Source organism: Anas acuta, chromosome 6 (assembly GCF_963932015.1).
Source record: "Anas acuta chromosome 6, bAnaAcu1.1, whole genome shotgun sequence".
Taxonomy (NCBI): domain Eukaryota; kingdom Metazoa; phylum Chordata; class Aves; order Anseriformes; family Anatidae; genus Anas; species Anas acuta.
Window position 1 is genome coordinate 7,898,270 of NC_088984.1, and position 13,074 is coordinate 7,911,343.

Below are 13,074 nucleotides of genomic sequence, written 5' to 3' on the forward strand. Positions count from 1 at the left end.
CCTGCACTCAGGCAGCAGAACAAGCTCGAGCTTGGCTGAGATTCTGGCTCCAGAAGAGCCAGATGGAGCCAGTCCCTCTCAGCATCATCAGCACAGGTCTGACTGAAAGGCTCATCTTCCCTCTCTGCTAAGTGGGAAAAAAACAGAGGACTCACATTGGTGAGCAGCCGCCCAAACCTGACTCACTGGCACGTGATGACAGAGGTGGTGCAAAGGGCTGCAGCCTCCCGTTGGGGCAGCTCAAGTCCATCTCCCCTAACCAGCTCTTCTCCCAACACCAGCTGCGTTAACGCAGACACTCACAACCATTCATGTAGCTAAGGGCAACTGCTTTGTGATAGGAGATTGCCTGGCTCCAGAAAAGTAGAGGTTGCCAATTTCTTTGATTAAAGAAATAGGGGGGAAAAAAGTTCCTTTGGCAACCTGGAAAAAAGCAGGTCAATAACCACCACTGCTCACAGATTTGCTTCTCACCATTCCTGCAAGTAGTACACGACCTTCTGCAGCAACTGTACAATGCACACTTGCAGAAACCGATGTTAATTTGTTAATGTAAGAGAAGCTGGGCCTTTAACACAGCCCAGAAGCTTTCCCTATCAGAGAGACAAGGTAGGCTGAAGACTCCTATGTGAATACAGAAAACACTTGGGTTATCTGATAATAAATCAGGTTAAGTTATTGTCAGGAGGAGGAAAAGAAGTGAGTGGCCAGTTTGGAGATGCTGCTGGGTCTGCCAAAAGGACAGGGATGAGGAGGTGGGGGAATCCCTCTGCAGATTACCGTTGTTAAAAGACAGTGAAAATGAGTATGTGGGAGAAGCAGCCTGCAGAAGTAGTTTAACAGAGAACAGCAGCAACCTCCCACAGAGCCTTAAAGGTATCGAAACCCTCGATCTCAATGTGGAAAACACAAATGATTTGCCACAGGCCCTAAAACTGGTCTGGCTATTACAAAGAGCATTTCACTGACTGTGCTGAAGCACAACATTGTTGAAAACCGAGCACATTGTCTTGCAGGGAGCACCAGTGCCCTGCCAGGGCTGGGGATGCTGCCACATGAAGCAGCAGGCACGGTCCTGAGCAGCTCTGTGCTGTTGCCAAGACAGCCCATAGTTTCACACTGCTTTTTCCTGGCACTACCATGAAGCAAAACCATTTCAACTAGGTGGCCCAAAATCCCACTGCAGAACTACAGCAGCACGCAAGTGGTAAATCCCCCAGTAATTCCATTCTCCAGGCAAAACCAGAAGAAAGTTTAGCTCTATGGTGGCTTCAGTGTTAACAAAACACAAAAGTTCATTCAAAACAGCCTGGAATGTATCAAATGTTTTATCTGGTTTTGTTGTTGTTATTGTTAATAGAGCTAGAGGCAGTTTTCTGCTAAAAGAACAGCTGTAATAAAAAATAAAATAAAATGCTGGGTGGCACAAGGAACACATAGCGAGTAAAATAAGAGGATTAATCTTAAGGAATTTTAAAAAAAATAGTGCAAGTAGTTCCAGAAGAACTATAGATGTTGGACTGAAGAGGAACCACATGGGGACATCCAGCTGGGGGACAGATTATCTCATATCACTCTGGGCTGATACAAGATAAGCAGCTCCATCTCATGCTGACCTTAGCGGACCATGTGTCCAGTCCAGCATGACAACTCACGCGCAGGTAGGCAGTGAATTAAGAACCACTGACATAGGCAAGGACGGAATGTTACCATATCTGCAGGTCTAGGACAATTTGTCTTCTATCAATTTCTTTGGTGTAGGCTTTTATTCCATTGATTCTAGGGCACTGAAATAAAGACAGACACGACAGGGCATGGTTAATACCTCTTAAGTCTAAGAGGAGAGTCCTACAGTGTTGCAAAGCAGTCACACTACCTTCTCGCCGAAGTGGATCTTGGTAAAGGTGCATGTTTTCAGATGTACGCTCTTTGCTCTGATTTTGGGTTCAAGAACTTCTTTAAACGTTTTTTCCATGATTGTCCCAAAGTACGGCCAGGCCTGTATGAGGACCTAAAGTACAGCAAAAGCAAAAACACACTGAAGATTCTTTGTGTAAGATACTCTTAGTTGAGAAACAGGCAAAGAAAGAACACCTGGCTACCAATGTCTGCCCTTTTAAAATACCAAGTAACGTTTGTGCTCTTAAGTCATCGTTAGGGAAAGATTCATCTCAGTTCCTCAGAAAAGGAATATGTTTTAGGAACTGAAGGGTGAGTTTTCAACAGCACGGCGCTTGTTGACTGCTTCTAACCACAGTGGCTGAGCCAGCAAAGCCCAGGGTTAAAGTTTCTGAAGCGCAGTAGTCTCTAATTACTCGGAAGTGTCACAGAGTTCCCTGCAGTTAGGTTTATTTAGAGAGGAAAGAGGTGAGCTTTCACATCCACAAGAAAGTTTGCTAAAGAAAAACAGGATTGTTACTAGATACTGAGTTACATGTTCAGTTGTCTTGCTTTTAAGTCCAGAGTCAGTTGAAGTGAGTTTGATTACTCCTAATAGGAGCACCTAGCACAGAGCTTTCCGGGAACCTCTCTAGGAAGAGGAAATACCACTACTTTTGCTAAAGTAATAATATATTCACATAGATATGCATACGTACACACATGCAATTTTGTTTTGTTTTTAAATCTCACAAGTGCTGTGGTTAAATTTATCAAACCTACATCAGCCAGGCACCCACTTGGCTTTCACCAAAGCCTGTGACAACTCTGCCTGCTCCAAGACTTGAACACAGACACTGATATGGTTGTAACTTCTTGTGGTGATGTGATAATTTTGTCAGGCTTGGCCAGTGGAGTTTGTGCTGGGATTCAGCTCAGAGCAGAGGGCCTCAGAAACTGGAGTTCAGAGCTCCTCACCTTGTTCAGCCACTCCACTCGCTCAACGTCAGGGAAATGGACCTGGAGGTGGAGAAAAATAAAGTGAGTGCCACATGCAATCCGTTTCAGTATACTGCATCGTATGCAAAAGATACCACAGAGCACAGAACAGGATTTAGAGGAAGCTGAGATCTCTCTGCCCTCATACACACATCGTTTATAATTTATTGCGGCCTTGAAAAACTGCGAAAATAATAAAAGGTAAAAGAAGAGAGGTGTGCTGATGCAGCAGCCTGCCTCTGGGCACATTTATGTGATTAAAGCAAGAGTCACATCCTGCTCCTGCTGAACAGCAGCGTTAGATTCCTAATCCCTCTTGGTCATGCAGTGGGAAGAACCTGCTTCCCTTCAAGACCACGAGGTATACAGGACCTGTTTCCTGTGCTGGCTCACCCCATGTGCTGGCTCGCCCCAACCAAGGGGCTGCTGAGCAAAGAGCCACGGTCTTCTGACTGCAATCCCCCATTAAAGTCTTCTGGGCGTGGTATTTTCAGCCGGTGCTCCAGGCTGGCAGAAGGTATTGCACAAGGAAGGACTTTTCGAGCTTCTCGAGACAGGCACTGCTCAGCTCTCCAAAAGCACTCGGATGCACAGGGACTCCTTATCCCAGCATCTAGCCTGATGCAGGAACGGGGTAGGACAATGCACTACCTCTGTACGTGAGAGCTGTGAATTGCACCCTTCAGGCAGAGGTTTGCTGCTTTATTTAGCAGCATTCGGAGAGGTGCTCAGAGACATTCGGATAATCCGACAGTAGCTTGTTTTTTTCCTCTAGCCTGACGTATGATTTCAGAGCCCATTCCCCTTGCTCAAACAATGCTTCAAATGATCTCCAATTACTACATTAAAAACCAAAATGATGTTACCACATTTTTTATAAGCATTTTCTTTTGATACTTTAACTAGCAGCTTTTCCATTGAACGGGAAGATGCAGGTTCCCTGAAATGCCTTCCTACCTGGCTCTATCCGCATGATAGAGCGGGAACACAGCACCAGAAGGGATGATCAGCACTGCCAAAACACAGCTGACATCTCACATGAAGGAGGGTTATGTGAATCGGGGGACCTCCAATTCACCTGCCAGCCTTTCATCTTTCCCCAGAGGGCCCTGTGCCAGCGTGCATAAGTCCTGGGTGCCCTGGGGGCAGCTGCTCCCCAGCTCCAATGTGACTGGCGAGCCCCGCAGCACTCCACAGTGCCCGCAGGATGGTTCTGCATCAGTCCCAGGCAGGGCAGAGCAGGGATGGAAGTGGTTCAGTGAAGGAGAGGTGCAGAGGTACAGGATGTGGCCCAGGAGGACAGACCGGGACCCAGGGCACCACTCAGGGCACTGGATCCCAAAAACAAACTCACAGCCCATTTGTGAGACCCACCAACATTAAAAAGAGAAGTGTAGCACCATATAAACCCCTGAACTTTGCCAGGATTGTTCACTAGGGCCACAGCTGCTGGAGATGTAGCCACAAGAAGTATCCAAGAAGCAAAACCAGTGGATAGGAGCTGGAGCATGAGGAAACAGGCAAAACCCCTGAGATGGAGGTGGCAGCCAGACCCACCATAACAAAAAGTGAAACAAAACCCACTGCTTGAGCCACAGATGCCCAACAGGGCTGCCGAGGGCAACCCCCAAAGCAACCACAGTGAATCACAGATCGCTGTGGCACACCTCAGGTTACCCAGACAGGAGCTCTGAGCACAGCCTGTCCATAGGGTGTTACAACAACGTGCACGTCCTGCTAGGGTCTACCAGAAGACGAGTTCTGCACTAGGTCAGCTCGGTGGCATCACCAAGCTCTCCTCCTGACCCAGTTGCTTACTCAAGGAACCTAAATGTACTAATATTTTTTTGGAAAAAGCACAAAAGACAAAAACATAACCCAAACCATCTCCAGTTCCATTGGGAGTTCAGACCCAATGCTCACCCCTGTTGCTGGTAGGAGCCCTGGTAGCAGGGTTTTGTTCCCAAGCTTGCCATCAGTACAGCACAGACAGGAGAAGCACAAAATATTTCCTACTAAGCCCAGAACCAGCCACCAAGAGCTGCCAAAGTTTGCACTGTCCCAAAATAAGGCATAGTCCGTGCCCTTGGGCAAATCTCACTATCAAAAATCATCTACAGAAGCAGGCATACGTCTTGCCAATATTTCAGGAATGCTGCAGAAATTACTTAGCATCTGAAAAGAGCTTTGAAGATCAAAAACCCCAGGTAAGGGGCAATTACTAGCAAGTAAAGAAGTGTAAGTTTCTGCAAGGCTCCACCCTGCCCCGGAGGAGGCCACACCAATGATCCCAGCAACAGCAAAAACCATGTGAGACACGACAGCGCCAATCCATTCAAATACAACATAGGAATGTATCCTTCAGCATCACTGTTTGTTTTGTTGTTTTTTTTTAAAAAAAAAAGGAGATGGGTTTCTTAGCTCCCTGTGCAGGGACAAAAAAGTGTGTCTGAAGTCTAAAGAAGCCTGAGCAAGAAACTGGCACCCCAAGTTTTAAAAGGCCTGCTCTGTACCTCCAATACCAAATTCTCCTGGCATGAGGCATTTGGCAGCAGGAAGAAACCCAGCACACCGCGATGTTCTCACCTGCAAGCTGCTGCAGCTGCAGAAGCAGCACAGAGAAGCCGCTGCCACCACCACCACGGAGCCAGAACGGAGGTGGAAGCAGTGCTGCCTCTGCTCCAGGCACCGAGTGGTTTTTACAAAACCCAAGGTAAATGCTGCCTGGGCTGAAGTCAGACAGCCTCACCTCTCCAAGACATAGATCTGACTCTGCCTGACCCCAGCGGATTTCCAGCCACCTAAGATGGCACAGGAATGCCTCTCCTCCAAACTCACTGGCAGGTTTTGGCCAAGAGGCTGCTGCTGGAGCACTGCCCTGCAGATTCCCTAAAGCAGCTGGACGGGTAGACAAGGGAAACCCTCCTGGTGTCCCCACTGAAGGAAACGCAGCGACACAAATGCATCTTCTCAGATCTGGTACCAGGACTGTGCAGAGCCTGAGCCACAGCTGAAGGAGCCCCTGTCCTGCTGCTCCTACGGGCACAGCGTTTAACCAAGCAGTGCAATCAGCCACTGGCCTTAACTCTTCGCTGAAGGGATCCTCCTCATTTCACTCCAGGGCACCTGAGGAGACAACAATTTACCGAGCCCCTAAGACAAAGCTATCGCTCCACACCTCCAGCGCCTTTCCTAGCGTTGCACTGCAGCTCCAACCCATGCTCCCACCTGAATTTTATTCCTACTCCCACCCCTGCACGTCAGGAGAGAAGAACAGAAGGGACTTTTTTAGAGCTGTTTCAATTGAAGGCTCGTGAACACTGGGAGTCAAAAAAGAAAGATAAAAAAAGATGACACCGGAGACAATAAACCGAACAGGCAGCAGGTGAGAAGCAGCCTCGAGGACTGGCACAGGGGAAAAAGAAGCAGAAGATCAAGCTGATGAAGGGAATAGAAAGAAAATTAGAAAGGAAGTTAAAAAAAAAAAACAAACCACAAAACAAAACGTCAAGTATACTGTGTAAGCAAATGCCAGCTGATGCTGAACAGAAGTTATCAGCATAGGAGAGGAGATGTGGCAGTACTGATAAAGGTCAGAACTAAAAGCACACGCACGGGTATGGGCATTTCCAACCACAACTAAAGGCTTGAGATTGTGTTTGTGTGTTGGGGCTGACCCTGGTTTTTCGGTGACAAGTAAGGGATCCAGTTTCTTGCTCCCAACACCCAGGGTGCTGGAGGATGTCACAGCACGGCTCCCGCAGCACCTGCCCGAGAGCCGACAGCACCACGCTGCTCCTTGCTGCTCTGAGGGGTATTAAACATGCTGTGAAAACAAACAAGCAGAAAAACTTCTGCGTTTGGCAGGGGGAAGAGGAGCGGGGAGCTGTGTGAGCTCTGCCGGGAGCTGCTGGGAGCGCTGCCTGCCTTTCACACTGTACCAAGGAGCACCAAGGGCTGCAGAGAACAACGCTGCCTGTCCATCGCTGCCTCGCAAACAGAGCTCTTTGATGGTCTCTCCCTGCCAGGAAAAGCACTTCCCGTCCAGTTCCTGGCACGTTTTTTAATGCTAAGCATACGATGGTTAGAAACAAACCCAAGCCACTAATCCTTCCCCATTAGCCAACTGAGGGCATGGAGCAAATAGCCCCGGATCCAGAAGCAGCAGCACAGCTGGATTTACAAGTTTCCTCGCTTTAAAGCCAGGGATGGCTAGGAATAAATGCAAACAAGTGGAGGGTGGCTGTCCGCACCACCAAGAGATGTCTCTTCGAAGGTAAGCACCTGTGGCTTTTAGTGAGCAGAGTATATTATGTTATCACAGAATCACAGAATTATGTTATAGATTTATTACTATTATCGTTTTAGCAAGCAGAGTGCATCATGCTATAGATGCGTTTATTATTATTTATTTTAAATGACGGCAGGGAGAGGAGGAGGAAACTTTTCGGATGAGGTCTCGAATAAGCATCTCCCCAGATGAGAACAGCCACAAAGCAGCAGCACGCATTCGATAGGTTTCTCTGAGGCACAGCAGCCCATTCTACAGACGCTCTCAGAACCACACACAGCTTTCCTGACCAAAACTAACTTTGATTTTGGTCCCTGCTCTGCCAGCCAAGACCCGAAAACACGGGAGGATGCTGCAGGGTCCCAGGCGCTCCCCTCAGCTACTCCCCTCACGGGGCACCCCGGACAGCCCCCGGCACCCACCACCACCCCCAAAACCACCACAAGAACCACCACATCCCCCACAAGAACCCCCAGAGGCACCCCCACGACCCCCACTCACCCATGCCGGCAGGTGCCTGGCCGCCAGCCCCCTGCACACCGCCTGCCTCTCATCCTCCAGCAGCGCCGCGGCTGCCTCCAGCCGCTGGCGCTTCCCCCGCCGGTTGTGGCCCCAGCAGAAGCAAAGGGCCAGCCCCAGCAGCACCCAGCTGCCGCTCAGCCCCAGGTACCCGGCCAGGTAGACGGGACCGAGCCACAGCAGCGCCCGGCCGGCGGCCGACAGCAGCGCCCGCGGCGGGGAGGCGGCGGCTGAGGGCGCTGAGGCGGCTGAGGGAGCTGAGGCGGGCTCCATGGCGCGCCCCGGCTGCCAGGGGTCGCCCCGGCAGAGTGCGCTGCCTCCAGCCGGCGGCGAGAGGAGGGGAAGGGAAAAAAAGGGAAGAGAAGAGAAGGGAGGGAACCCCTCCGTCCCCGCCCCGCAGCTCGGTGCTCAGGGAGCCGGCTGCGGGCAGCCTGGAGCCCGCTGCGGGGGAGGGATGGGCGGCAGGAGCCGCCTGTCGGTGCGGGGCGCCTGCTGCTGCTCCCGAGTCGGGGTGCTCCTCGGTCCCGGTTCCTCTCGGTTTGAGGGGGGCACCCGGGGTGTTCACCCTTTGGAAGATGGGGAATTATGCGTTAGGGGGTGCAGAGATATTTGGGAATCATGAGGCGCGCTTAGAGATGAGATCCTCTCAGCAGATGAATCCCATACCACTCTACATATGCCTTAGGAGACACGCTGCGATCCTACAGACTGGTCCAACGCTTTGCTTTCCTCTGCAATTTCCCCTGCATCGGGCAGAGGCTACGCTTTGTGTGGTGGATGAGTCGAGAACATCTGTGAATGGTGCCAGCTTTTCACCACAGCCCCTTTTCATAGCAAATGGTGGGCCAGGCTCCAAGAAAAAGAGGCCCTGTTGCTGGATAACAGGGTTTGGACCCCAATTTTGCCATGGAATTGGTGTTTAATAATGGGTCAGTCAAAAAAATCAAACAGTTCTGCAAGTGATCCTCGTTTGTACGTTACTCATCACACATGACTGATCTCAGATAGAAATCAGTTCAGGCATCTGAAAACATTGGGACTCAAATGCCTCACATTAGGCAAACTCATGCGTGAGACATCTATTAACAGGTACTTTGGGAAACAAGCCCCGAATCTTCCCCTTCTGCAAAAGGAGGATGACTATGTTCATCTTCCTGGGGGTGTTGCAAAGATAAATCAGCCTAGAGCATGGATATGGATTTTGTGTAGTGGGCAGTAACTCTCCAGAAGCTGGAGGCTGCAAGGCAGACAGTATCAGCAGGTTCAAAATAGGATTAGACAAATTCTCAAACAACAAAGCCAACAAATGTACTCCCCACAGCTGTGGATGTGGGGGAGGCTTGAAGGAAAAGGACTTCTGAAAACGACCAGGCTCGTACTCTCTCCCAAAACAGCAATTTCTATTGCCACCGAGAGCAAGCAGACCAGTGGTCTGACCACAGAGGGCATTTCTCTTCATAAAACAGAGGAGACACCAAAAACCAACAGGTCTAACAGCTGAAGGAGTATCTGCCTTCTCTGATATCATACATTAAGAAACATGCAGTGCTGAGTTTGCACAATTACATCTATCAGGAGGTATGTTCACATGCAAAAATACACCTGTTTTTGTTCTACCCCTGACCAAAAACTGGGGCTGACTTGTCATTTACTTTTCCCCACTGCCATTTAGAGCATTGTAAAACATTTTCAGTGTGACATTTCAGTCATGGAGTGAGCCTTCTCACAGTTAACCCCGAGCCCTGAAGTCTGACCTTTCAGAAAAATAGAATCATCTAAATTAAATGGGGGCTTTGAAGACTTAAAAGTTGCTTTTGCTACCAGGAGAAGCTGTAATAAAAGGTAAATCCATTGTTTTCCTCCTTCAAGTTACTACTCTTGTAGAGTTCGAGATATTTAGCTCAAACTCAGAACTACATGCAGTTTAGAAGCACCGACAGGTGGCAGCTTTTTGAGTACTAAAACAGTGGGGCCGCAGTGAAATACATAGTGGCTAATTTCATGAATAAATTACTTCTTTGTTGTTTTTCTTATTCTTCACTCAGCTGATCACAAAAAAAAATAGGTTCTAGTTAAAGCAGAATAAGAGAGCTCTCTGTAGAAATGAAAAGAGCACTTTCAGTCCTGCAAGACATCCAGCAGCTGCTGTTTAGTGAAGGAGATGCTTCTACAGAGGCAGAACTCCATGTTCCATCATGTGCTGTCCCCCAGGACCCCAAGCCCAGAAATAACCACGCTTTAGTGGGCACTGTGTGTTCCTTTGCTGCTGCCTCTTACCTTGTGAAGAGACAATTCCTTTCTATATCTAAAGAGGTTCTAGGAACTTTAACAAAAATTACACACACACACAAAAAAACAATACTTCTTTAAGCTCATACTACTAAAAATTTTAACTGAACAAAAGAGAAAGAGGAGTAAGAGATGAAAAATTGCTTTTATCAAAACAGGTTTCACAGAAAGCTCAGACTAACTACTGTGCTCATGAGAATGAGATAAATCAATACTCTGAGACCTCTGTTAACTCTGTATATGATGGATAGTAGTTACCTTTTAAAGAATAATCGTTTCCTGCTGTTTTATTAAATGTCAAAGGAAATACTGAATCACCAATCAAGAGGACAACTTAAGACCTTTCCTGTTGGGGAAAGTATGATCTTGACTGTGAGCAGACTGCTTTCAAGCACCAGATTTCTGAGCCACTTGAAGCTAGTCTTATTCTCTAATACAAGGAAATTTCACAATATTTCTCCCCATGTATGCAGGACAGTCATTAAGGTTGTCACCCAAGCTTGTCCAGCTTGACCTCTGATTTAATCTGACTAGCTATCACCATCATAGTTTATTAGCACTATGATAGATGCATACGTTGTAGCTGATTATGACACAGGGCTTTTACAGAAAATTGCAAGGCTTTAAAAATGTATTAGTACTAAATTTGCTGTCTCTCAAGCTGGCCATGGTAACTAAGGCAACCCATTTTAAAGGTGGGGAGTTATGAAAAACCACTGCCAACGCTTTTTCTTTTAACTAGAGAGAATATGCAAAGGAATTAATCTGAAAAATCCATACTGCATACTGGTTTGATATCAGAGGGTTTACTGATGATGACTTTCTAACTTTTTAACTTTCTTGTAGCTGCAAGGCTTGTGACCAGTGTGGAAAGTCCCACATTAATGCAACTGAATACTAAAGGTGCACTATGTCTTTTCTCTATGTATCCGCAGCAAAACAGAAAACACTTATGTAAGGATAAAAACTTATTCCTTGCATTAACAGAATGACATCTGTACCAAGACCTGATTAAAGCAGTTACTCCCTTATTGTTTAGTTTCCCCTGGCTTCATACTCTGTCCAGGCACTGTTCATCCTGTCAAGCAAAGCCATACCTGGACTCTACCCCTCACAGGGCAAAACCCTTGCGGCTGCTACTCCTGTCCACTCTTGAGCAAACATCTGAGAATATCTTCCCAGGGAAAGCTGTGGCTTCTCCATTATGTTAGGTTCTGTTCAGAAATAAAATCTGAGCTATACAACTCAAATGAACCTGTGCTACACTGTTTGGTCAAGTATGTTATTCTGGCTGGAGACAGGGACTTCTCATGGGGGAAATAATCACATGCAGAAGGCTGGAAGACATCATTATTTGGGAATATGTGAAAAGTGGTGCTGGGATTAAATGATGCTTATTTTTAAAGACTGCTTCACTGTGCTGCCTCCCCCATACCGTGCTTTGTGTCTGCCTGGCTCATGGCTTCTCTCTCTGCTTCTGTATAAGGGGCAGTACAGAGAGGCACTGATCTGCTGGTACTTTTGGCAATATAGTAGTGAAAGCAGTAAGAACAATTTATTTCACACATCCACTTGCTGTTGCTACAGAGGGGCCACTAGTGTGAGGGCAGTGCAGTGGGATGCAGAGTACGTACCCCAGGAGGAAAAAAGTGGCGTGGCACAGCATCCTTTGTCCAGCCTCAGTCCTCCTGCCAGCAGATCCCACACTGCTCTGACACTGGGATTTGCAGTCTGGGTTAGCAGAATGCTGAGAAAAGCTACATCCTTTATACACAAATTATATAACAGCAGATATGGCACAAGAAAGTGAAAGAATATAAACCACAATCTACAACTGTAGGGTTGGAACAAAAAAACAGATTTCCCTTAAAGCAAAGAGAGCATTTTCCACTGCTTCCAGAGATGTCCTGTGAGTTGGAGCTGTCACTTTCCTGGCTCTGGTGATGACTCAGATTTCCTCACAAGTGACATCAAAACACTTCTGTGTCATCTTGGAGCCTGCACTGACCCATAAGCAGTTGCTGCCACCTGCTGAACAGAAAAACTTTTACGTCAGGAAGAAAGGTTACAACAAATAGAGCTAGAGCAGAAATTATTTGAAAGTAGTTATGACCTCTCTGCCTATGACTTATCCCTGGATGTTATCACAAGGTAGCTTTGCATCCCATCATTAATGTTAGTATACAAACCCAATTTGGCAGGTAATTTACAATCTGAATTGGATAAAAATAATTTATCATCTGAAAAGTCAAATCTTGCTGAAATTTGACTGTGTTTCACATATAACGGAATCAGCAGAGAGCTGAAATAAGCCAGGGGAGCTTCAGTTTATTTTTAAAAGTCTTCACAGAAGTACGACTTCTAGTATTGCACTATACACTTTAATCTCAGCACAGTCAGTTAAATATATTGTTTCTTTTCATGTTTTCTCTTGTCATATCTTAGATTTATTCCTTTTTTTTTTTGTTGTTGTTGTTTGAACAATTGTATCTGCAATAGGATCCGTGAGCACAAGATACAATGTCTACAGACTAAAAATAGTTTGACACATTTCTTGGAGGATAAAATATTTTATAGATTTTGTTATGTCAGTTGGTGAAAAGCAAGCAAAATACCCCTGGGAAAAATATGTCTCCACATCCTTAAATCCTTTTCTAATTTGCTGTGTGAAAGAACACACTAGCACAGGCTACTGACACTGTAAAAATTGCCTTTCAAGTGCATGACAAAGTTACAGAACAACCTTATTAATAATTTATAGTTTAGCCTGTAATCTCTACAGCTTACGTTTTGCTATATTTTAAATGCTTAAAGACCTTGACTGAGCTCACAGAAACCTCTTCTTTAAGGAATTAGTGCTCAACCTTTGCAAAACACATTAAAAGCATCAAGCAGCAGAGGAAGCAAATGTACAAACCCCAGAACTGCTGTCCCAGGTGGTACCTCCCCGTCAATGGTAAAGCCAGGGAAGAGAAACTTCTTGATTAAGTTTCTTGGAGGGCTTTTTTGTACAGCTGACACTTTCCACAAATCCATTTAAAGTGAAGATCTCCCAGAGCACTATTCATGCCTTTGGTCTGCATTTGACAGCACAGGAC

General features: G+C 46.8%; 1 protein-coding gene across 1 annotated transcript in view; it reads right to left on the reverse strand.

Annotated features, from left to right (window-relative positions):
- ESYT3 (extended synaptotagmin 3) overlaps positions 1-8,051 on the reverse strand; it is a 29,575-nt gene extending 21,524 nt beyond the window's left edge. The window contains exons 1-4 of the mRNA XM_068687254.1: positions 7,670-8,051; positions 2,857-2,898; positions 1,877-2,011; positions 1,711-1,787 (exon numbers count right to left, since the gene is read on the reverse strand). Of these exons, the coding sequence (XP_068543355.1) occupies positions 1,711-1,787; positions 1,877-2,011; positions 2,857-2,898; positions 7,670-7,960 (545 nt within the window). The 5' untranslated portion in view covers positions 7,961-8,051. The remainder of the gene's footprint in view (positions 1-1,710; positions 1,788-1,876; positions 2,012-2,856; positions 2,899-7,669) is intronic.
- Positions 8,052-13,074: the final 5,023 nt, after the last annotated feature.